The 26,336-nt window shown below is 42.1% G+C and overlaps 1 protein-coding gene across 1 annotated transcript in view; it reads right to left on the bottom strand.

Annotated features, from left to right (window-relative positions):
* The window catches only part of LOC102935364 (guanylate cyclase 2G), a 52,166-nt gene that overhangs the window by 4,033 nt on the left and 21,797 nt on the right, over positions 1 to 26,336 (bottom strand). Inside the window, exons 7-21 of the mRNA XM_043551965.1 lie at positions 21,701 to 21,804; positions 20,707 to 20,870; positions 19,278 to 19,427; positions 18,259 to 18,342; positions 17,285 to 17,389; positions 16,557 to 16,628; positions 13,038 to 13,206; positions 10,511 to 10,666; positions 8,993 to 9,170; positions 7,647 to 7,787; positions 6,517 to 6,709; positions 5,978 to 6,152; positions 4,026 to 4,124; positions 2,978 to 3,069; positions 1,418 to 1,525 (exon numbers count right to left, since the gene is read on the bottom strand). Coding sequence (XP_043407900.1) covers positions 1,442 to 1,525; positions 2,978 to 3,069; positions 4,026 to 4,124; positions 5,978 to 6,152; positions 6,517 to 6,709; positions 7,647 to 7,787; positions 8,993 to 9,170; positions 10,511 to 10,666; positions 13,038 to 13,206; positions 16,557 to 16,628; positions 17,285 to 17,389; positions 18,259 to 18,342; positions 19,278 to 19,427; positions 20,707 to 20,870; positions 21,701 to 21,804 — 1,966 coding nt within the window. The 3' untranslated portion in view covers positions 1,418 to 1,441. The remainder of the gene's footprint in view (positions 1 to 1,417; positions 1,526 to 2,977; positions 3,070 to 4,025; positions 4,125 to 5,977; positions 6,153 to 6,516; positions 6,710 to 7,646; positions 7,788 to 8,992; positions 9,171 to 10,510; positions 10,667 to 13,037; positions 13,207 to 16,556; positions 16,629 to 17,284; positions 17,390 to 18,258; positions 18,343 to 19,277; positions 19,428 to 20,706; positions 20,871 to 21,700; positions 21,805 to 26,336) is intronic.

The following is a 26,336-nucleotide window of genomic DNA, read 5'->3' as shown; positions in this document are numbered from 1 at the left end:
TTCCAGGATGTTTTTGGTGGACTATGCATATTAATGCATCATCAGCTTACAAATGGTGAAAATGTTTCTCTCCCCTCTTAAAGACTATGCTGCATAGGATTGCAACACACTCTCTGTCTTGTCTTCTAATCAACTAATAAAGGAACATAAATAGGAAGATACAAAACTTCATCTGCTTTGAAAGGGCATCTCCTGTGGGTAGAGATAGGATTTGCCAAGGTTTTAATGCAACAAGCCAAATAGTCCTCATATTGGGAAAGACTGTAGGCCAAATGAATTGCTCATATAGATCTTACTTATGTCATCTGTTTATGACAGAATTGAATTTTACCCAGTGAATATGCTATAACGTGGTGCAAAGACTAGTTTAATTCCCTCTATTTCTTATGTACCAAAGGTCATATCCTACCATTGCTTTTAAAGGAGAACATCCCATTGGCATGAATGGAGAGTTCTTCACGTGCATCTGTGACAACTGCCATTTTGGTCATGACCAGGGATTGAGCCAGGGAGCTCCAAAACCTTTACATCTTGAGTTTAAGTACTGTCTTATAATTGGGAGCTTTAAGAGACTTAGATGCTATGTGGATTGGCCATGTGGCAGCGGGCTGCGTAACACACACTAAACAGTTGGTTACACTTCTATGCCAGCATAGATCCCAAGTGGACTGAGTTTCAACTGAGTCTAGGAGTTAATGGGCAAGGAATAACCTGCTGTTTTCAGATTTAACAACCAAAACAGTGTGGCTTGAAAATGTTATTGTAAGTGATAATCCCATCTCATAGCCCAGGAATTGTTATTCACAGTCCTCATGAACCATGATGCCATTACCCCGCCAGGCCTCTGTTGAACTCAGACTGTCATGCCGGAACTAGAATATTTGGATAACACACAATAGGTTCAGATCCTGAGGTGATGCAGAACAGCATAATTCCACTGCAGTCAATGGTGCAACACTGATTTAAACCACCTGAGGAGTCAGGTTAATCACTCCAAAATCTCGTATATTTCAATAAGGATACTTCTGCACTGCATGTCTCCCGAAGCAGACAGACAAACACTTGCTTTGCTCAAGGTAGCATGCTAAAACTAGCAGTGTGGACAGCGTAGCACGGGCTAGCCACCTGAGTACGGACCGAGGGGTTCAGGTGGGCTTGTACTCTGGTGTCTAGCCTGTGATGTGCTGGTATTCTTAGCTTGCTAGCTCAAGCAGAACTAGTGCATGCCCGTCTATCTGGACTGGGAGGCACGCTCCCAACTGCAGCACAAACATACCTCCGAAGAGGCAAAGCCACACCTAGTAGCTTCAGTAGACCCACATGTTAGATCACTCCTCCAGGCCTTGAACTGTATAACTGCAATTATCAGCATATGGATTTAACACCCTCCCCTACAGAAATCTAATCACTGTCTTACCTGCAATGTTTCCTTTAAACGGCCTCACAAATTGTCACTGAACTCTGGGAGAGACAAGTCAAAGCCAGCTTTTCCTTTTAACCAAAACGTTCTTTGCTCTCCTTTGCCCTGACAACAGAAAGAAGTGAAAGTGGAGTTGTACAAAGGAATCGGGGATGGGGGGGGGAGGGGGGAAGAGAAGAAACGCATTGCTTGTAAATAGAGCTGGCCCAAACTAGAAATATCTGGATTGTGGGATAATTTGGTATTTCAGAATTTGGTTTTGTTCCAAATTTTTCAGTTTCCCCCAAACTGGAAATCTTGGGGAAAAAATTGTTTTAGAAACATCGACACGTGGCATTTTCAAAATGAAATAGGCTCCCTGGAACCATGGCCACCCCTAGGTGTTCTGTCACCCAGGACGGAAAATATTTTTGGTGTCCCCCATACTTAAAAGGTGCAATAAAAAAAACAAAAACAAAAACAAAAAAAATCAAACCAACTCCCTCCCTGCCTTCAGGGATTTGGCACCCCCAAGTACAATGATCCAGTGCCCCTCAATATCGGTGCTCAGGGCAGATGTCCTGACTTCCCACCTCTAAGACCAGCCCTACCTGAAACCATGACTGCTACTGACTAAAATTCCTACTGCGCTCATGAAATTGACACGAATGTCAATTTCAGTCAGCAGCTGCCTGGACTGCTCTGGGGCGGGAGACCCCAGGCCTTCCAGATTCCCTGACCAGCTGGGTCGTAAGGTAGCCCACTTGGAAGCCCAGGGTCCCTGGCCCCAAGGCAGTCTGCATAGCAGAGCTGACCCAGAGCCATGGACGCTGGAACTCAAACCATTTTCCCAAATATTTCAGGTTTGAGAAATGGGTATTTTCCAATGAAACTGTTCCATCAGAAAACTTCTGGCAAGCTCTAACTGTAAGGTCTTTGGAGCAGGAACCATCTCTTGATTATACTTTGGTACAGTGGCTAGCATGATGAGGCCACGGTCCCTTATTGGGGCCTCAAGGCACTCCAGCAACATAAGCAATAAAGAATAGTAATATCAACATAGAGCATGACAAGGTAAAAACCATGCACAGGATCCAAGGATGTGAGATGCTGAAAGGGCTGTGGAAGCACAAAGACTTCACAGCATTGAGTCCTGTTTTTCTGGAATGCTTAATTCTAGTTTGCAAAGCACTGTCCTATGTTAGGCAGATGGTTATCATATACAAAATGATGGAAGTGTCTGATTTCAGTCACACCATAGTACTGAACACTTAGGGTGACCAGATGTTCTGATTTTATAGGGACAGTCCCAATTTTTGGGTCTTTTTCTTATATAGGCTCCTATTAGCCCCCATCCCCGTCCCGATTTTTCACATTTGCTGTCTGGTTACCCTATGAACACCTCTACATGTTTGTTGTTTTGTTTTTACACTGATGCATTAACATCAGTTCATATCCAGGAAAGCATATGTTCTGCATACATTATACGTGTTCGAAAATTCCTCCATATGCTGTCTAGTATATTAGACCTACCTACTTGGCATGATAGGCTCCCTTGTGCACTCTTAATGTTCATACCTTTACTGTTATGGTCCCTCTTTCTTGCAGGTCATACCCACCGATGGATTGCAAGGCATTAGCAGTGGTTGTGGAGACATGGATTCGGAGAGCTACAGCAAAATAAATCTATTTACTTATTTTATAAATGTATATGACTGGCTGGCTGGGGAGAATTAACTAGTTAAAGGGGCAGGATCAATCTGTTTAGAACCTAACGTTTATCTTCCTAAAGGTTGTGTTTCATTTTTGGCCCGAATCTTTCCTCCTGTTCAGAAGGGTTTGTAATTAAGATTTAGGCTTTAGTCTGACTCCATTTAAAATGAAGTCACTTGACAGAAACGGTCCCCAGGGCAAAAGCATGGTATTTATTATATAAACCTCAAACTTTCTCTTTTAATATTTGGTATCGTAACATCCATGGCTATCTAGGTCTTCACAGTTGTCACTACGCTGCACAATATGGTCATTCAGAGCTTCATGGCATCAGCAGGGAAATAAATGAGCAAGCAAAGACCTCTCCATGTAGCAGTATAGGGTCTATGATGCACAGTCATGTATGTCTGAGGGCAGTAACAAACACACAAAACACCATATTCATTTTAAGTTCTTCAAAGATTGGACATCCCAGCTGGTTGTGAAACATGAAACATTGTCACTGTGGATAGCAATGGACAGAGCAATGAACTGGGACTCAGGAGACCTGGGTTCTATTCCTGGCTCTGGCATAGGCCAGTTGAGTGAGCTTGGGCAAGTCACTTCACCTCTCTGTCCCTCACTTTCCCCCACAGTAAAATAAGGATAATGATCCTGACCTCCTTTGTAAAGCGCTCTGAGATCTGCTGATGAAAAGCGCTTTGTAAGAACTAGTTGTTGTTATCTGACAACAATGATCTCAGATGTAAGAAACCCTCAGGGTTCATCAAACTGGATTATCAGAGCATTGCATGGCAAACGTTTGACACAAAAAATGTCAATTAACAATGGGTTATGTGTAACACTGCCTCTGTTTGTGGTTAAAAAAAATTCCATGCAGGATGACTGCAAACTCGTTGAAAATGGTACCTACGCAAACTGGTACTTTCCATCCTTGATGCCATATTAACAGTGTCTCCAAACAAGCAGTATCGTGGCATTGTGATTCCCACCACTCCTGCAACAACAGGTCCTAAAGTACAAAAAAGAAAGCACAAACCATGAAGCTATCAAGACAGAAGGTGTTATGCAAAGCAACTTTGCCCCACACTGGGGCTCCTAACTAGGCACTGGAGAAGGAGTTTAAATGAAGGAGTGTCATTGTCTCCTATCTGGAGCCCAAGCATGGGCATGTGCAACTCCTAAATTCTAATCCCAGTTTTGATACCAACTTCCATTCTTGACTTGCGCAACTCATGACTTATTGTCTATGTTTCTGCGAACATGGCAATAATCCCTAGCTCATCTGACTGTTGCTGTAAAAACTAATATGCGTACAATTTCTAGCTCTGCCAGGGGCCTGCTGGGTGACCTTGGACTAATCACTTAATCTCGCTATGCATCTGCAAAATGGGGATAATAATACTGACCTCTTTTCTAAGGCTCTTTATGATCAATGGAGGGAAAAGAACTAGGGATTATTAAAACAGCATAGAAATGCTTAGTTGTGTTATTAGAACTGAGACATGTATGAAGATCAAAACATTCAGACAATTATTTGCCCAAAGTTTGCAGTTGTCACTGAAACACCCTGAGAAAGGAACACAGATATTGTCATACTAGAGAAGATCAGTGGTCCATCTACAACAACATCCTGACTCCAACCGTACCAGATGCTTCAGAGAAAGTTTCAAAACGTTCTATAGCAGCAGGCAGTTGTGTAATAATCTGCCCATAAGGGAGATTTCTTCCTGACCTCTGTCAATTTGAGAACCTAGGCCTCCCACATCTCCGGTGACTGCCCTACACACACTGGGCTAAAAAGTTATAGGGGACGTGGCCTCCTCTTCCATTTTTTGCAGATGAAACTTTTTCGCAAATTTGTGTCAAATTTTTGAATAAGTTTCATGTTTGAAACTGCATTTTTCAGCAAATAAACTATTCATCCGAAAAATTTTGCCCAGCTGTAGAAATTAGATCCCATTCACCCCAATGGCAGGTAACGTTATAGTTTTGGGCCGGTATTTGTGAGATGACCTTGGATACATGCATTATCTTTTCAGGAAGAGTCCGACCACTGAAATGCACGTCTAAATGATCTTGCTGGTATATGCTGCATTGAGCTTCCCCACAAACTCTTCTGTCAGCATAGACGCCAAGCTGTGCCAGGATTGCTTGGATAGGAAATGGAAAGCACCAGTTGAGAAAGGAGGTGTCATTCCCTAGATGAGTACTAAAGCAGAAGCCCGACATGACTACGTTGTAAAATGTTTACATAGCACTGGATATTTACACAGTGATTTACAATCACAGGAAAGAGCACTGTAAGCGCTTCTGAATGTCTGATATTAATGTTCTACACCTTCACAGAACCTTTCAACCAAGGATCTCCAAGCGCTTAAAAACAGAAACTAATTAATCTCCCCAGCACCCCGTGAGGATACTGAATGTTAATATTGCCAGCTTGCTGATGGGGAAACTGAGGGTACAGAGCAGTTCCGTAAGTAGCCAAGGTCAGACAGCAAATCACGGCCGAGGTATAAAAAGAATCCAGAATTCCTAACTCCTTATCTCATGCGGTAACTGCTCAATATGTGCTACAGTGAATTAAGGATGAACCCCATACCCAAGATTAAAACAAACGTTTGGCCACCAGTTCTCTAGTCTTTACTCAGGCAAAAATCCAAATTAAGGTTGGCTGAATTAGTACTGGAGAATAAGCCCCCTTAAAAAACACTCTCCAGTCTCATCTTAGCCTGATGCTTGACTCATCCTGAGGTGAATTACGAATTCATGCAAACATGTGAATTATCTACTTGTGGCTCAATTTGTATAGACCGAGAACAAATCTCAGTATCAGAAGCAGGTGAGACTCATGCTACTTACCTGTGTTAATGCCAATCCGCAGCTTCAGCTTCTCGTTGGGCATGTGCCCTATCTTGAAATGGATCATTGCACTGAGGAAGTGCAAAGACATTGTAGCAATTTCCTCAACGTGCTTCACTCCATTGGGGATGGGAAGGCCACTGGCAACCATGTAGGCATCTCCAATTGTTTCAACCTGTAGCAAGGAAAACAAAGCACTTAGGCAGCACGTTACGTGTCTGCGGCACAGGGCAAATAATAGCCAATATTAGAGACCGTGCAAACTAGTGAACTAAGCTTAAAACCGGGAGTTAAGATCTTCTACGTTCTAGTCATGTTTCTGCCACTGACTGCACTCAACCATCAACAACTGGAACAACAGCAAGTCAGTGATATTACTGGTTTTGGATGCAAGTGACTACAGAGAGGGGGCCTGACTCTGTGAGTGCTCTCTCTCCAGGAAACTTCCCTTGACTTTGATAGAAGTTCTGCAAACACACTGCTTGCAGCACTGGGCCCAGCAACTGTGCTGCCTGAGAACAGGAAGCAGCATGTCTCACCTTGTATACGTCGTACGTTTTAATGATGTTATCGAACAGGCTGTACAGGTCATTCAGGAGATTAACCACGTGCAGGGGGTTGCTGAGAGAACACAAACTGGTGAACCCAACAATATCTGAGAAGAAGATGGTCACGGAATCAAAACTCTCAGGCTCCACGGATTTCCCAGCAATGAGCTGCTCTCTGACGAAGCTGGGACAGGAGGAGAAAGCAATCATTTCCTTCATGTTTGTTTGCTTGCTCGCTCTGTCCCTCCACCTCAGAATAAATCCATTTGGCCTTAACATCCTGCTGCGTGTTTGGGAAATACACCAAATGGCCTATTTAAAGCACTTTTAAGGCTGCCTTAAAGATCCCCAAACCAGATTCAATCTGGATTTACACCAGCTTCCACTTTGGCAAAAGGTCCCCAAATTAAAGCATCTACTGCAGGGGAAGAGGGTGCAACAGAGAAAAGTGGCCACTTGCCAGAGAGGTGTGGGAGAGTGAAGGTCAGTGGAGCAAAAGAAGTTGACGGCATTAAATGCATTTTAAAATGATGCTGGCTAGCATGGATTCAGGCTATACCTACAAAATATTTGTCAAGGATTAAGGAAGCTGGCGCGCTGAGACCGCAATTTCTGTTGAACAGTTCAGTCTGATTGTTTCCTTCTGCTCCGCATGTCTGGGGTACCCAGCAGTAGTCCTTTGTCTTAGACTGTCAGCAATTTGGGGGAACAATCTTTTTGTTCTATGTTTGTACAGCACCTAGCACAATGGGCTCCTGGTTCCTGACTGGAGCTTCTAGGCACTATCACAATATAACGAATAATAATAATTAATTGCTTAATTACCATTCATTAGTTAGAACCCAAGGCAACAATCCACAAGTTTTTCAATAGAATGAGACCTTTTGTCCAAAGCTGTGAGCATGTGCACTACTGTTGAGCATATGATTGCCACATTCAGCTTCAGGAGACACTCTACTACCAGTGGTTCAGTGACTCTAGTACTTTGCAAAGCATTCTGAGACGCACTGAGTATGGAAGGCTCTGTCTTGCACCAAATTCTATTGTCGACAAACTTATGAAAATACAAAAGCTGTTTGCAAAAAGAAAAGGAGGACTTGTGGCACCTTAGAGACTATTACCTGGGCAACATTGCTGACAAAAGTGTATCTGTCTTTTTCTTCTCTGCCACCAACTGGGCTGTCCTTTCTTCCACCACATCCTCCAAGTGATTGGCATACTTTTCCAGTTTGTCTACCATGTTATCCAAGATGCTGATGTGGCTAATTGAATTGTTCAAACAAATATTGCTTTTAATTTACATAATAGCACTAAGTAATACAAAATATTGATGGAAACTGTATTCCACTTCCATTTCCATCAAAGATCCCCTCTAGCATCTAGAGTCCATGGGGGAGAAATGACTTCTGATACTTGGCTACTCCCCACTATGGGCCTTTCATCAGATCTCATCATTTAACTTGGATAAGAGCGATCTATGGAGACTATACAACCTGCAGATAGTATTAGTACCGACCCAATGCCCCCACATAGTCTTTGGGAGCACTGTGCTGCCAGAAGGGACAACCTCAAACCAAAGTCCCTTACAAGACTCAAAGTGTAGCCTGGCATCCTGGCCACATTCTGCTGTGGACAATTACATGCTGACTACTTAAAGATACGATCAATTTAAATATATTTTTGTCCGATTGGTTTTTTACATACTTATTACTGGTAACACTTAAGATACTATAAGTGAAAAAGATTAGAGCATAAAATGCCTGTTTTTTTCAGTCTACTTTGGCAGTACTCTGCCTATCATTAGTTTCATGATTCCTCCTGTATAGCCCACAGTTTCCACCATGTGGGTCTTTCACTCAAGAGAGGAAAGAAAAACATTTCACCATTAGGAAAAATGTCATTGCAAAAATGCAAATATTGACAGGGAGGAGCTACAGTACTTGGAAATAACTTTAAACTCTCTTCTAAAAACTGACTAGATTTCAAGTTAACTACATCCATTTAACCCCCCACCCCACCCCTCAACTGTGGTTTCAGGTGGACATTATTCATACCATCACAGAAATATAGGGCTGGAAGGGCTTTGAGAGGTCATCTAGACCAGCCCTTTGTGATGAGAAATGACCAAGTAATCTAAACCATCCCTGACAGCTGTTTGTCCACCCTCCAGTGACGGGATTCCAAAGCCTCTCTTGGAAGCCTATGCCAGATCTTTACTATCCTTATAGTCAGAAAGGTGAGATATTGGGAAAATCTAACTCTTCATCTTCCTGTTCTAAACTATCCTGCAGTGGTGCTGTGGGCTGTTAAACAGCTGCTACATCCTATCTCTGATGCAGCTGCATTTCAGCAGTGTGTGAGTAATCCCTACATAATGGATGCCATCTATAAAACACTTTGGGAGCCTGCTGGATGAAAAGCACAATATATATCTGGTATCATTCTCATTCAGGTAAGAGAGACTCACCCTTCGGGGCTTGCATCTCTTAACCCTCTCTTCACAGAGGAGAACATTGGCCTTCTCCCTGGATCTTCATCCCAACAAGTTCTAAGCATTGCAATGATCCTTTCATTGCATTTCTCTGTTGACAGGGATGGCCGCAGTGGGACAGGCACAGTTGGGTCCCTGAGATGGTTTATTATCTCTGTATTTAGCAAATGTGATCAATCAGGATTTGAGTCTATTCATTATTTTAGTATCCCTAACTTTGGAGCAAATTGTCCTAGTCCTTAATGCAGAAGTCAGAGGAGGAGGAAAAACAGCATGCATGGAGCTTCCTTTTCTCTTATGCACCTAACATAATGGTCAGAGCAAATCTGTCTTTCACCTGGATGAGCTTAGGGTCTGCTTCTTCTATGCAACCCATGCAGCTGGCCAGTTTCAAAGAAGGAAGCCTTTCGTACCATCCCACAGGTGCAGTGTTCTCATGCCCTGGAGCGCTGGGGGAAATTGTTCCTCCAAAGCTACAGACTAAATCTGTCTCTATAGATGAATGCTTTCTCCTCTTAGAGACAGGGATTTCAGAGTAACTTGGTACATGCCATATTACTGCAGGCTGCTGAGTAGCTCCAACATGTGAATGGTGTGGTGTTTTCATTGGTACTATTTTCAGCTGAGCAATTACTACACTTCACTTTGCTGTGATGCATTTAATTTGCACATAAAGTCAGATAAAAAGGAGCATAGAGCCCTATTATCTGAACAGAATAGACAACATGGAATTTATTCAGATCAATAGAAGGTCAAACAAGAGAGAGAGCTTTTCCTATGAGCAATGCACCTCAAGGAGATACTATATGTGGACTATAGGAGTTTGTGGGAGAAGACAGTTGCTACTGTATTTGAAGCAACAGTAAACATAAAGCCACTGTTGTTATTGTTTTTCTTATAAAGTGGGAAGCAATGAGAAATAGTGACAGGAAATCAGTACAGGGTTAGGAAACCAGCATGGAGCACTTGCTCAGATTAAGTTCTAAATTCTTATGATTTATTAGCTAAAATTGCAAAATCATTTAAAACATATAGACAGTTAAGCCTGTGTGACTCTCCAAAGACCAAAGGTGTCTATCCTTAGCAAGCAGATAGTTAAGAGATACAATTATCTGCCTATACTCATTCATAATGTTCAGTGTACAAAAAGTCTCTTGCTTCCAAAGGGTGCATCTACTCTGCAAATTAAAGGTGTGTTCCTAACTCAGAGTAGCTAACCCGCTCTGGCTAATCTGGGTTAAAATAACACGAAAGAGATGGCAGTGCAGGTTAAAGCCTATACAGGAGTCTGGGGTTGAACTACCTGCTAACCTGAATTAGCTGTGTCTTCACTGCTATTTTAACCGCAGTTAGCTAACATGGGTCACAGCAAATCTGAATTTTAAAACACATTTTATTTGCAGTGAAGACATGCTACATTTAGGGTAACTCCAGGATACAAAAAGGTGCTCACAGAGGGAAGATCATCTGGAAATGTGAGGAACAAAATTCTACCTTCTGCTTCCTTGTTCAGGTCTTGGAACGGGCCATCCTCATTGTTATAAATCAGCTCCCTCATTATTATAGCAAAACTGTAGACGTCCCCCTTTTGAGTCCCATGGAATGGAAATTCCCCCATCCTGAGCAGTTCTGGGGCTGTCCAATAGAGATCTACAAGGCAAAATAGGAAACAGCAAAGAAGTCTATGCTCCAGCTGGGTCAAACTCATCATTGGCAAAGAAGAGGCTAGACAGCCTTTTAAAATCCTAATCACGCTATGGGATGGTTTGTGCTTTTATAGTGCCGTCCAACTGAGGATTTCTCTGCTGCTTACAGGCACTCATTCATCCACACAACACCACTGCCTGGTAGCCAGCAGCAAGGGCACTCCTTCCTCCCCACCCCAGAAGTGGCAGTAAGATCCCCTTTGGGAGAATAGAGATAAAAAGCAGAGTGGCCTCCCAGCAGCTGGGAGGGGTAGGCCCACATGTGGAGTCGTCTGTCAGGGTCACAGTGTGCATAAATGAAGCAGACCTAGCTCCCTTGTGCTAGAACAGGGTCTCCCAGTTCAGCCAATTAGGAGGGGAGAGCAGCACCTGCAGCCATAAAGAGCCAGGCTGTCTGGAAGCAGGGGGGCAGGAGCAGCAGGAAGTTCCCTGGGAAAGGCTGCCAGAGCCCCCCAGGAGGCAGGGCAGTGGGAACACGCTGGGAAGTGGGGGGCTCCAGGGAGAAAGCCTGGGGAGGTGGAGCTCTGTTAAAAGAGCACAGAAGGATCTTGCCACAGGCCCTGGAGCCCCGCAGTCTGAGTAAGGCAAAGGTGGAAATCCCCTGGGAGCTGTAGCCCAGAGTGGGCTGAGGAACTGTTTTGGGATTTGTTAGCCTACATCTGTGAAATAAAACTGTGCCTTGAAAGATACTCTGAGCGTGGTAGTGAGGCCTTTGTGGGCTGGGGAGAAGCCAGCACCTTAGAGGGTGGTACTGGCATGACTCCTCACAGCTGTGGCCCTTGGAGTAAGCACCCTATTCGGATGCATGGGGCTGTTAACACATCTCAGAGCGATTGTTTCAGCCACCTGCAGACTCTGGCAGACTTCACTACATCAGTTGCATTTGAGTCACATTTTCAAGCTTTTCTTTGCAACTATAAAGGCTAGAATTGGGGGATTTTTTTTCTTTTCTTTTTTTATAAATAAAGACAGCGATTCTCCCGTAATCAAATGATTCCAGAAGCTGGGGCTCTAGGCACAGGTCTAGAAGAACATAAGAACGGCCATACTGGGTCAGACCAAAGATCCATCGAGCCCAGTATCCTGTCTTCTGTCAGTGGCCAATGCCAGGTGCCCAGAGGGAATGAATAGAACAGGGCATCATCAAGTGATCCATCCCCTGTCATCCATTCCCAGCTTCTGGCAAACAGAGGCTAGGGATACCATCCCCATCCATCCTGTCTAATAGCCATTGATGGACCTATCCTCCATGAATTTGTCTGGTTCTTTTGTGAACCCTGTTATAGTCTTGGGCTTCATAACATCCTCTGGCAAGGAGTTCCATAGGTTGACCATGCATTGTGTGAAGAAATACTTCCTTTTGTTTGTTTTAAACCTGCTGCCTATTAATTTCATTAATTATCCCTACTTTTCATGTTATGAGGTGTAAAACAACACTTTCTTATTTACTTTCTCCACACCAGTTATGATTTTATAGACCTCAATCATATCCCACCTTAGTTGTCTTTTTTTTCAAGCTGAAGAGTCCCAGTCTTATTAATCTCTCCTCATACAGAAGCCGTTCCATACCCCTAATAATTTTTGTTGCCCTTTTCTGAACCTTTTCAATTCCAATATATCTTTTTTTTTTTTTTTTGAGATGGGGTGACCACATCTGCACACAGTATTCAAGATGTGGGCATACCATGGTTTTATATAGAGGCAATATGATATTTTCTGTCTTATCTATCCCTTTCTTAATGGTTCCCAACATTCAGTTAGCTTTTTTGACTGCCACTGCATATTGAGTGGATGTTTTCAGAGAACTATGCACAATGACTCCAAAATCTCTTTCTTGAATGGTAACAGATAATTTAGACCCCATCTTTTTATATGTATAGTTGGGATTATGTTTTCCAGTGTGCATTACTTTGCGTTTATCAACGTTGACAAATGTCTGTAGCATTTATGCCTTAATTCATCCCCAGCTACAGACCAAGAATTATTCACCAAAATTATTCAGCAAACATTTTCAAACAACAAATAAACTGGAGAAAATCATAAGCTGCTCAGAGACAATTACTGAGCAAAATAGAGACAAAAACTGATCATATGCATTATTTGCTGCTATTTCCTCATCCATATGCAGCATTACTGGAATAAAAAAAACCCTCTGTAATTTCCAAAAGCTGTGTTCCAATCACCAATATTCAAAGAGGTGTTGTAGATAAAATCCGTGTGAAGACCATTATGAAGAAAAGCATCCGCTAGAGGAATCCACGAATCGTTGTTTTGTTGCATCCCTTGTGCTTGTAATTCTCGTATAATCCTCTTACCTGCATAGTTGGTATTTTTCTCAGTAATTACTCTGTATTTCGTTCCATACTTAAACTCCCATAGCCCAAATCCACACAGTTTCACTTGCATGCGACTATCCACCAAACAGTTAGTAGGTTTCAGATTTCCATGGGAGTTCAATGGGCTTCTGTGAAGAAACAACATCCCCTACAAAAACAGGAACAGGGTGACTATAGAATGGTGGCTACAGAAGCACCAGGCAGAATAAAATACCACCAATGGAATGGCGGGATCTAGTTTTGGCTGTCAATGCAACAAACAGCAAGTGTAACCAGCTGTTGGCTCAGCTGGTTCTGATCAGAAACACCAGGGCTTTCATCCCTAAATCTCACTGTATCTATGCAAGTCTTTTTTCCATTACATTGTCCAAGCTATCTGTAGCAATGGTCTGCTTTGGTCAAGCCCATCCAGAAACCTACTAGCTATGCCCATACTTTCTCCTATCACTGCTGCTATTGTCCTCATTCCCTCCATTCACCTAGGGCATCTGGTCTTACGTTAGGCCCCAATCCTGGATATTATTTCCATATGGACAAATCCCTTTGCCCACATGGAATCTCTGACCTGTCTACCTAGAGAGCTTGGGTACTTAATATGGTCCCTGTGACAGACTGACAATATCATGCAATACCCTGGACAAACCTGATGGAATGAAGATAAACTTTCCTGAATTAAGTTAAACCTTACTGAGTTTTGTTTGATATTTTTGGGGCCCATTGTATTAAAAATGCAACGATGTTACTGTGGAATTGTTTGTAACTCCTCTAGGAATACGGGGATGGTAATGTAGTTCCTCTGGTTATTGAAACCATCTGGTGGGGTCCACATATATTAGTTCAAACTGGATCCTCCAGGGGCCAACAGACAAAGAAAAGATTTTTGGTTAAATAGCCTGTTTTCAGACAGGCTCAGGACACCATTTCTGATCCAGCAAATAGACAGGATCCCTGCTCTAAGAAGACCCCCAATTCTTAGGGAAGGATTGGAGAAACTTGGCTTGCTGAGGGCTCAGCCCCAGAAGAATGCATGCTTGTTCTGAGCTGAAGCTGTGATGAACTTGGTACCACAAGGAAACCCCTTGGGCACAGAGGTGCTGGAACTAGGGGCGCTGCCGCACCCCCTGGCTGGAAGTGGTTTCCATCATATACCATAATTTGGTTCAATGGCTCTCAGCACCCCCACTATCAAAATTGTTCCAGCCCCCCTGCTTGGACAGAGTAGTGAAGGACTGTCCTTACCAGAGCCCATGTTAGGGCTGGGGTGATCTCTGGTAAGCTTGTTAGCATGTGTGTAGCGTCTCGTATTGATTTTAATATGTTTTCTCTGTAATACTTTTTGCCTTGAGGCTCAAACAGGCTTACTTAGAAAGAGCTGTGTAGTAACATATAACTGTAGGCAGTCGTACTGCTAACCGTCTCTGAAGACAAAGCAAGCAGACCTGCTTGGGCAGTCTGTCTCTGCTGGGAATAATACCGTATAGTCATGGGACTGTGCAGGCTGGAAATACCCCAGTCAGGCAAGAGTGAGACTCCTCTCTCCGACCAAGAGAGGTCACGGGCATGGGAGCTGGAAACCTGACAGTGGGTACCCTTGCTGGACCACTGTAGAGAGATACAGGTGCGGTTGCTCTGAAATGTGACACTCCCCATCACAACAGTATGTGAGCACCTCACATTCTTTATCGTATTTATCCTAACACCCTTGTGAGGTAAGGAAGTACTATTACCCCTATATGGATGGGGCACTGAGAAACAGAGACTTAATGCCTAAATACCTGTAAAAATCTGGGCCTGTGGCACTCAGCATTGCAATGCCCAGCTGATTTAGGAACCTGTCTTGTTTTCAAAAGGGGTTTAGGTGCTTAGAGCCTAAATACCATTGTAGGACTCTTAAGTGCCTAAGTCACTTTTGAAAACAAGACAGACTCCTAATCAGTTAGATATTGTGACACTGAGCACCACAACACCTTTAAAAATCTAGGTCTAGGTGTCTTGCCCAAGATCATATAGGAGAGTCTGTGACAGAGATAGGAAATGAACCTGTCTCTCCTACCTCCTAGACTTATGCCCTAATCATTGGACCAAAACTTTAGATTACAAATTCTTCAGGGCAGGCACTTATTCCTACTGTGTGTTTGTATAGCACCTAACACAATGGAGCCCCAATCCAGAGAGGCCTTTTTACATGCTTCACACAAACAAATCATTTTACTTAGCACTTTTCATTCATTCCTTATTGAAGAAGAAAATTCATGACTAGAATGGTGTGGCTTATTCCTTTGGATGTGGCAGCATAGCCATACTCTTTCCTGCCCGCCTTGGGATCATGAGCACCCCAGCAAGGGGACAGTCCCCTCACTTCCACAAACCAGACAAAGGAATGTAGCTAAATATTTGCCAGGGCCAGGTGAATAAAGCCAGCTTACAAAATGGCTACGTGAGTCATGGGCCACGCACTACAGGTCTTCAAGTAAATGACCAACCAGCATCCGAAAAATAAGCAACCTTTTGTATCATTTGGTAATCTTTCCCCCTTTCTCCTCATTCCCATCTTGTGTCTTAATAACACACACAAACCAGAATCAGACTTTAACAACAAAATCAGAATGGTAAGAGCTGCAACTCAACATTGAATTGCCTCCCACCGCCCCCACCCCGCCCCTCATTTAGTAGTATCTATACATTTTCAAGCAAAATTTTTACTTTTGGAAAACAATTCTGTACAAATGAGAAGAGAAACGTTAAAATAATGGTTTTGTGTATTATTTATTACTATTGTTCATATTGCAGTCCTGTCTAGAAGCCTCAACCAGGTTAGGCTTCCTTTGTGCTCAGTGTTGTACATAGTGAATACATAAGACCGGCCATATTGGGTCAGACCAAAGGTCCATCTAGCCCGGTATCCTGTCTTCTGACAGTGGTCAGTGCCAGGTGACCCAGAGGGTATGAACAGAACAGGTAATCATCAAGTGATCCATTCCATCACTCATTCCCAGCTTCTGGCAAACAGAGGCTAGGGACACCATCCCTGTCCATCCTGGCTAGTAACCACTGATGTACCTATCCTCCATGAACTTATCTAGTTCTTTTTGAATGGCTGGTCCAGTCCTGAAGAGCTTACAACCTCAAACAATTTTCTCAAAACTTTAGAACTTTTTATGTTTTATTTTTAACTGTCTCCCCCCACTTTTTTTTCCCCTATGTGTAACAAATGTTTAATTTGGGGTTCGTTTAATGGTGTAAGCATAGGTCACTGCAACAGAACTCCCAAATTAATAAAATAAATACATGCAATAAAATAAGGGTAATTTACAATTACAACTTCCTCAACCCTCTATCAAATGCAAACCCAGCACTTCCATCTGGCTCCAACGGGATAGTGTATTATTCTCATTTTTGTCTCTGACGTGTTCAAAGTCCAGAACAATAAGCATTTCTAGGCTCCATAACTTTTTTAATAAGGTTTTCTATTAGAAAACAACTCAATGTCATACTCACATTGACTATATCATAGGCAAAAGAGAGTTTGAATATCCAATCCAATTCAATATCAGAGTTCCTTAAAATGTCCTGAAAAACAAAAACGTTCAAAATGACATGGGACTGAATCTCATCAGATGGAGGTGCAGTGAGCACATGGAACTGAACTCAGTCTATTTGCTCTGTGAACGTTTATTGGAAATGAAAACTTATTTCCTAATACATGTGTACGGGTCTCCAAATCAGCAGTTGCTGAGAATAGTCTGTGCATATCACTATTGGGCAAGTGGTAATTACAAACTTGATTCAATATTTACATACAAATTCTGTAGAGCTTTATTACACAATAAGCTGAGTAAATAAGATGTTTCTTGGTAAATAAGATGTCCTAATACTCTCTGCCTCTGTGGCGTAATGTCTCTGGTTTTTTATTGTTCTCCAGGGTGCTACTCTGCTTCTCATACCCGGTATTCACAAAATGGTTGCACATAAGAAAGAACTGAGCACTAAAGCAATGAAGACTCATAGGAGTAGGAAGGGACACATGCACTTGAAGTCGTAGATATTAGATGCCAGGAAAGTCCTGATATCAACAGAGCAAGAGTAGGCAGCAAAAAGAGCTAACAAACAAAAAGGAGGAAAAATCAGTCCTTGCTGACCTGGCAAGAGCTCAGAACAGCTCCTTTGCAAGCTCTCTTACAAGTCAACCCGAAGGCTATCGGTGTAAATGATGCTGGTATTCTCACCTTCAGGCTTCCTTTCTTGCAGTACTCTGTAATAATACAGATATTTGGAATTTCAGTGCATATACCAAAGACGGCCACCAGATTCTCATGCCTCAACTCGCGCATCTGAAAGCAAAGAGGCCTTGTTAAACACATTTGTTTACATTACAGCCCCACCCCCGAGTTGTTCCTTAGCCATTGTTTATTACAAGAATCCTACAAGTTAGAAATGAAAAGGTCATTAGCTCATCCTTGTCCAAGCCTGGCTAGTTCAGGAATGTCTCTGCAATATATTTTCTATTCCTGAGACTAGTCTTGTTTCAGATGATTCAAGCATTTGAGCTTCCACCATTTCCGGGAGTCTATTCCAGCCCCCAGGAGTCTATTCTAGCCTGATAGATCACCATTATTAGGACAATGCCCATTATTTCAGCTTAATATCTTCTTCACAGCCCCTGAAAATACTCCATTGGACCACCCTAGACAATTCCTCTCCCTTCTTAATGTTTATACCTTTAAGATGGAGAAGGCAGTTATTTCCCTGATTTATCTTCACAGTATAAATATTTAGTCCTTTGCGGCCAGATTCTGACACTCTTACTCACATTGAATAGAACCTTGACTTCTGGAGCAAGATTAACACTCAACATGAGAAAAGGTATCACAATCTGGCCCAGGATCTCTCCTAAAAAGTCAGTCCCTCCTGTCAGTCAGTTAAGTCCTATTTGTTATTGCTCTTCTCCAGCATGTCAATATCTTTTTAATGTAAAGGTGTGCAAAACCAAAATGCATGACACTGATGAAGCCTAAGTAGAATCCAATCTTCTCCCAGATTCAATACCAACAAAATACTGCAGGCTCTGGATGTGAATTTCAACTTGCTAAAGATAGACGGACCAGTTGCCCGATTCAGCAGTACCTACAGTATGTCTGTAACATAATTTGCATTTCATTTCAGTTGGGCGTAGGAGGATCATGTTGAGGTTGAACCTTACCATCTGAACTTCATGAAGGACTGACTGTTTCCGAATCCAGGCATCTATTTGGTTATCTATATACCTGAGTGCAACAAGAGTTCCCTGAAACGAATATTCAGAAAGGTGGAATCCAACATACAGTACTTTAACACAGAAACTGTTTGGAAGAGATCTGCACAAAAAGGTTATGAAGGGACCTATGAGAAAACATAGCATGTGCTTAGAAGTTTAGAACTCCCATATGTTAAAATGGTTAAAAGTATCCTTCCCTGTACAGACACGCAGCCATAAGAGATGACCAATATGAGCTTCACTGTACAAGGTACTGGATTACTAACTTGCCCAGTGACAGACAAAGTTGAAATTGCCTTTTAAATCAAATTTTAAGGGTTCTGAAGGGAAAGATGCCAAATTTATATTGGGAAGCCAGCTGACTGTAACAAAGCATGGTAGTCAAGTGAAGACCCTGTGCTAACAGTCAAATTAACAATGGTTGTCAGAGACGATACAGTCCAGAAGTGATTTTAATTTAGGTTCTCTTATATAACGTGCTGCCCAATTATGTTAATCGATATAGCATATATTTTCAGAACAACTTTCTGCAGATGAAATAATGTACTCGTGTAGGAATTACCAAGAACTGCAATGCTGTCATAGAAAAATACTATATTATATAGCCAGTAAGTTAAGACTGATAAGATACGTCATGCTTTTTGGAAGGCCAATTATACTACCCAAAAACTCTGACTCCATCTCTGTCAGAATTTCATATAGGACATTTCTGCAATCTGCCATTTTTGGCAAAGCAGAGTTGGACATTTATCAGCAACCTTAGTAAATTAGCACCATCAGTTTCACAGTCCTACCTGTGAATCCTGAGAACTACTGTGGCTTTTATTCTTTTGGCCATCTTGTGCCCTATTTACCTGTAGAGAGCACCCAAAGCCACACAAAGGAAACCAAAAAGGACACAGTTAACATAACAGAGCAGAAAGTACATCCACTGAAGCTCACCTAATCTGCCTTTGTAGTCGTACCTGGTAAAGACCTACTGTGGTATAAAATACGTCTTTCCCCTGCTTGTCCTTCAGCCCAGACCGCCAATTGCTTGAAAATATCAAACTGGACGCAACACTTTCTTGTCCTTTAGACACTAGTGTGCTTGTTTCTGATAGCTCAAAATGATCCTTTAGGAGAAAACACAAGAGACGTGATACTGTTAAAAATTCATAAATAACCTAGGTAAATTTTGACAAACCTAAGACTTGCCGATATTGACAAAGACAAACTGATGAGGAAGAACCCCAGTAATGGGTTTTCCTACAGTGCCTACCATAAATGATAAAGACAAAACACAGGTAATGAAAAGCAAGTTGCCATCCAAACCTGATGTAGAAGGAAATCACATATGCTTGGGCTTCACTCCTATACAGAGGACCAGCACAAAGTATAGGACCCACATAAATAGAAATGGGCACAAAAATTTCATGAGAAAGCGTGTGGTTTTTTCACACAAAAAAATGCAGACTTGGGTTGACCAACACAATTCACAAATTCAGATCAATTTTGGCTAATTGTTCCAGTCAAAAAAAAATTCTGAAATGTCAAAACAGGTTCAGTTTGGGAATTTCTGAAACAAAACGTTTTGACTTTTCGTTTTGGAAAATGTTTCATTTTGGTATTTCCCTCAATTTTACTTTTAATAAAACCGTGAAAACATTTTTAAAAATGATTTTTTTTTTTTTTACTTTTTCAGTTCTCTGAAAAAAATTGAAAACAATCATTTCCGATTAACCTGAAATAAATTTTTTAAATTTTTCGGTTCAGCCACTGAACTGAAAAAATCGGTATTCAGAAAGCTCTATATTTAAACCCTGCGGGTTATGTCCACCCTCAGGGTTGACACAGAACTAATATGAGCCCTCTCCAAACTATTCTCAACTAAGGTGTAAGTAGAACTGTTGTGCTGAATATATCTTGTGCTGCTCCTCTGGATAGTAGTGAATTTCACCCATTAGCGAGTAATATTCTTAGAAAATGTTTTAGAAATCATTGGGAAAAAGTGTTCCTGACCTAACACTGCCAGGCAAGGATCAACAACTAGTCAGATCAACATAGTATAAGGACCCAGTCCTGTATTGAGCATCTACTACTACAAAGGAATCACTCCAGATCCCATCATTGTGACCACAGGCATGGTTTGACCCATTAACTCCTTAGGCCCTGATACTGCAAATTATTCAGGTGAATGCCTAACTTCAAGCACAAGGCCTATTGATTTAAATAAGACTGCTTAAGTGCTTAAAGCAAGGACATGCTTATGTACTTTGCTGTAAGTAAATTTCTACAACTTCATGATAAAAGCATGGTTAATTGTTAACATGATCACAAACTTATGGATTCCTTCTCGCTTAGAGTATAATTTATAACTAGTGTGATTCCTGGTATTTCAAGGTCTTGCTTTACCTTATGATCTTGAAGCATATTAATATCATTGTAGTTTATTTTCCACCAGATGTCATCCATTTGCTTTTGCAGCTTCCTTTCCTGGATCTTTAAAAACACCATTATGCTGGCAGCTCCTGAGGCTGTTAACAACAGGACGACAATCAGAACGGTCACTGGTGTACCTGTTAAAGACATGATACAGATCATTCCCAGCTATATGGAAGTGGAGAAAAATCTTGATGGCACAACCAAACAGGTGATTTTTTCAGGAGTGAGTGGTCACCTTGCTTCATATTGATATCATATGCTTGGTTGATCCTTGGCTCCAATCCAGGGGCTTTGCACCACTCAGGCGGCATAAAACAGCTGGAACACCAGTTTAATTGGCTCCTAGTGGAGAATCCAGTGGAATAATGCCCTCCTAACATTTCCTACATAGCCACCCTCCTTCTGACTTTCAGAGATGCGGATTACTCACTGCTCATACTGGATTCAACTGGAGATGTCGGTGCTCACCACCTGTGAAAATCAGCCCTAAGTGTCACTAGTTGTGAACCCAAAAAATGGAAATCGCCAATGATTAGCAGACACCTTTGAAAATATTAGCCTAAATGTTCAAAAAATGCTTATATATGGATGTAGTACTGACACCTAAATAATAGCCTGATTGTCAGAAGTCCTGAGCACACAGTAGCTCTACTTATTTAAGTGCATAGATATGGTTTTAGGTATGTAAATTTAAGTATTCATTTTTGAAAATCTTGGCCTTAAGTCTTAGGCTCTCTTTGCCTCAATTTCCCTATAAAATGAGGATGGTATACTGCAGACACACTCACAACGTTTCTCCTTTTCTGAGGTATCATGAAATTTCATTAATCAATGAAAAGCTTTGTAAAAAGCTTTTTTGATCTTTGAATGAAAGATAGTAAATAGCAGCAAAGTATTTCCTTTGTCTCTTTCCCCTTCCCATGTGCCCAAGAGTGCTGATTTCATTAAGTATGGCCATACTCACTTATAACTGAAGTTTCACACTGTTCATTATAAAACCCACAGTACGGTCTGTCTTTGGGAGGAAAGCCAGCCAGCCAGCTGATGTTGGTAATTTCCATGGTTGGGCTATAGATGGAGATAGATAAATGTAAGTGCCCATTTCTACTGCCTGTCCTCCTTTCCTAAAGTTATTTTCCAATGGGGAACACAAAATTGGCATCATTTTTAAAAGCTCATAAATACTAGAGCTGATCGGAAAATGTAATCCCCACCCCACCATAAATTTCTACCGGGAAAAAAAAAATCCTTTTGAAATGTTTTGATCAAAAATTTCTGATTTTCTGCAGGGGTTTTTTAAATGAAATGGAAAACCGTTTTTGTTATAGAATTATAGAAACGTAGGGCTCGAAGGGACCTCAAGAGGTCCTCTAGTCCAGCTCCCTGCGGTGAGGCAGGGTGAAGTTTACCTAGACCACCCCTAACAGATGTTTGTCTAGAAACCTCCAATGACAGGGATTCCACAACCTCCCTTGGAAGCCTATTCCAGAGCTTAACTATCCATATATAGTCGTAAGAAAGTTTTTCCTAATATCTAACCTAAAGCTCCCTTGCTGTAGAATAAGCTCTTTACTTCTTGTCCTACCTTCAGTGGACATGGAGAACAACTGATCACCGTTCTCTTTATAAAAGACTCCTTTCAGTCTTCTTTTCTCAAGACAAAACATGCCCTCGTTTTTTACCTTTCCTTATAGGTCAGGTTTTCTAAACCTTTTATCACTTTTGTTGCTCTTCTATGAGAGGGAGGGATAGCTTAGTGGGTTGAGCATTGGCCTGCTAAACCCAGGGTTTTGAGTTCAATCCTTGAGGGGGCCATTCTGTGTGACAGTTGTTTTTTTGGAGGGGAGGGATAGCTCAGTGGTTTGAGCATTGGCCTGCTAAACCCAGGGTTGTGAGTTCAATTCTTGAAGGGGCTATTTAGGGATCTGGGGCAAACATTGGGGACTGATCCTGCGTTGAGCAGGGGGTTGGACAAGATGACCTCCTGAGGTCTCTTCCAACTCTGATATTCCATGATTCTCTGATTCTCTCCAGTTTGTCCACAACCTTCATAAAGTGCGGCACCCAGATCTCAACAAAGCACTCCAGCTGAGGCCTCACCAGTGTCAAGTAGAGCAGGACAATTACCTCCTGTGTCTTACATTCAACACTACTGTTAATACACCCCAGAACATAATAGCCTTTTCCACAACTGCATCACATTGTTGACTCTCATTCAACTTGTGATTCACTCTAATCCCCAGACCCATGTCAGCAGCACTACCACTTCACTAGTTATTTTCCATTTTGTAGTTACCATGTCTGATTTTTTTCTTCCTGAGTGAAGTACTTTGCACTTGTCTTTATTGAATTTCACCTTGCTGATTTCAGACCAATTCTCCAATTTGTCAAGGTCATTTTGAATTTTAATCCTGTCATCCAAAGTGGTAGCAACCCCTCCCAGCTTGGTGTCACCCACAAATTTTATAAGTGTACTTTCCACACCATTATCCAAGTCATTAATCAAAATATTGAATAGCACTGGACCCAGAGCAAACCCATGCAGGACCCCACTATACATGTCCTCCAAGTTTGCCAGCAAATTACTGATAATTACTCACTGAGTAAGTCTTTCAACTAGTTTTGCACCAACCTTATAATAATGTATCCAGATCATTTTTCCCTAGTTTATAAAAATGTAATGTGGGACTGTGTCAAAATGCTTACTAAAATCAAGGTATATCATGTCTACAGATTCCCCCCCAACCACTAGGCCAGTAACTGCACCAAAGAAGGAATTAGATTGGTATGGCATGATTTCTTCATGACAAATCCATGTTGGCTATTACTTACAATCTTATTATCCTCTAAGTGTTTACAAATTGATTGTTTGACAGTTTATTCCAGTATGTTTTCAGGAATCGAAGTTCAGCTGACTGGTCTATAATTCCCTGGGTCCTCTTTGTCCCCCTTTTTAAAGATAGGTACTATGTTTGCTCTTCTCCAGGGCTCAGGGACTTCACCCGTCCTCCTTGAGTTCTGAAGGATAATCACTAAGGGTTTTGAGATTGATTCAGCTAGTTTCTTAAGTAGCCTAGGATGAATTTCATCAGGCCTTGCTGACTTGAATACATCTAAACTTATCTAAATATTCTTTAATCTGTTCTTTTCCTATGTTGATTTGCGCTCCTTCCTTCTTGTTAATATTAATTGTGTTAAGTATCTGATCACAATTTACCTTTTTAATGATGACTGAAGCAAAATAGGCATTAAACGCCTTAGCCTTCTTGATGTTGTCCATTATTAGCTCCTTCCCCACTAAATAGAGAACCTACATTTTCCATCATCTTTCTCTTGCTCCTATATATTTATAGAACCTCTTCTCACTGACTTTTATGTCGCTTGCTAGGCTCATTTAGCCTTTCTGATTTTGTCCCTACATATTGGTGCTATTCTTTTGTACTCATCCTTAGCAATGTTTCCACTTATTGTATTATTCCTTTTTGATTTTCAGGTCCTTAAAGAGCTCCTGATGGAGCCATATTGGCCTCTTAAGGTTTTTCCCATCTCGCCTTCCTATCAGGATAGTTTGCACTTGCCTTTTAATATTGTTTCTTTGAGAAACTGCCAACTCTCCTGAACTCCTTTTCCACTTAGAATCATAGAATATCAGGGTTGGAAGGGACCTCAGGAGGCCATCTAGTCCAGCCCCCTGCTCAAAGCAGGACCAATCCCCAACTAAATCATCCCAGACAGGGCTTTGTCAAGTCTGACTTTAAAAACTTCTAAGGAAGGAGATTCCACCACCTCCCTAGGTAACCCATTCCAGTGTTTCACCACCCTCCTAGTGAAAAAGTTTTTCCTAATATCCAACCTAAACCTCCCCCACTGCAACTTGAGACCATTACTCCTCGTTCTGTCATCTGCTACCACTGAGAACAGTCTAGATCCATCCCCTTTGGAATCCTCTTTCAGGTAGTTGAAAGCAGCTATCAAATCCCCCCTCATTCATCTCTTCCGCAGACTAAACAATCCCAGTTCCCTCAGCCTCTCTTCATAAGTCATGTGTTCCACTCCGCTAATCATTTTTGTTGCCCTCTGCTGGACGTTTTCCAATTTTTCCACATCCTTCTTGTAGTATGGGGCCCAAAACTGGACACAGTACTCCAGATGAGGCCTCATCAATGTCGAACAGAGGGGAACGATCACGTTGGCAATGCCCCTACTTATACAGCCCAAAATGCCATTGGCCTTCTTGGCAACAACGGCACACTGTTGACTCATATCCAGCTTCTCGTCCACTGTAACCCTTAGGTCCTTTTCTGCAGAACTGCTGCCGAGCCATTCGGTCCCTAGTCCGTAGCGGTGCATGGGATTCTTCCATCCTAAGTGGAGGACTCTGCACTTGTCCTTGTTGAACCTCATCAGACTTCTTTTGGCCCAATCCTCTAATTTGTCTAGGTCCCTCTGTATCCTATCCCTACCCTCCAGCGTATCTTCCTCTCCTCCCAGTTTAGTGTCATCTGCAAACTTGCTGAGGGTGCAATCCACACCATCCTCCAAATCATTTATGAAGATATTGAACAAAACCAGCCCGAGGACTGACCCTTGGGGCACTCCACTTGATACCAGCTGCCAATTAGACATGGAGCCATTGATCACTACCCATTGAGCCCGACATCTAGCCAGCTTTCTATTCACCTTATCGTCCATTCATCTAGCCCATACTTCTTTAACTTACTGGCAAGAATACTGTGGAGACCATGTCTAAAGCTTTGATAAAGTCAAGGAACAACATGTCCACTGCTTTCCCCTCATCCACAGAGCCAGTTATCTCATCATAGAAGGCAATTAGATTAGTCAGGCATGACTTGCCCTTGGTGATCCATGCTGACTGTTCCTGATCACTTTCCTCTCCTCTAAGTGCTTCAGAATTGATTCCTTGAAGACCTGCTCCATGATTTTTCCAGGGACTGAGGTAAGGCTGACTGGCCTGTAGTTCCCAGGATCCTCCTTCTTCCCTTTTTTAAAGATGGGCACTACATTAGCCTTTTTCCAGTCGTCCGGGACCTCCCCCGATCGCCATGAGTTTTCAAAGATAAGGCCAATGGCTCTGCAATCACATCCGCCAACTCCTTTAGCACTCTTGGAAACAGCACATCCGGCCCCATGGACTTGTGCTTGTCCCGCTTTTCTAAATAGTCCCGAACCACTTCTCTCTCCACAGAGGGCTGGTCACCTCCTCCCCATGCTGTGCTGCCCAGTGCAGCAGTCTGGGAGCTGACCTTGTTCATGAAGACAGAGGCAAAAAAAGCACTGAGTACATTAGCTTTTTCCACATCCTCTGTCACTAGGTTGCCTCCCTCATTCAGTAAGGGGCCCACACTTTCCTTGACTTTCTTCTTGTTGCTAACATACCTGAAGAAACCCTTCTTGTTACTCTTAACATCTCTTGCTAGCTGCAACTCCAGGTGTGATTTGGCCTTCCTGATTTCACTCCTGCATGCCCAAGCAATATTTTTATACTCTTCCCTGGTCATTTGTCCAATCTTCCACTTCTTGTAAGCTTCTTTTTTGTGTTTAAGATCAGCAAGGATGTCACTGTTAAGCCAAGCTGGTTG

The sequence above is a fragment of the Chelonia mydas genome, chromosome 7 (assembly GCF_015237465.2).
Source record: "Chelonia mydas isolate rCheMyd1 chromosome 7, rCheMyd1.pri.v2, whole genome shotgun sequence".
NCBI classification, from domain to species: domain Eukaryota; kingdom Metazoa; phylum Chordata; order Testudines; family Cheloniidae; genus Chelonia; species Chelonia mydas.
Note: the sequence above shows the minus strand (reverse complement) of the source record. Positions and strands in the feature narration are given on the sequence as shown.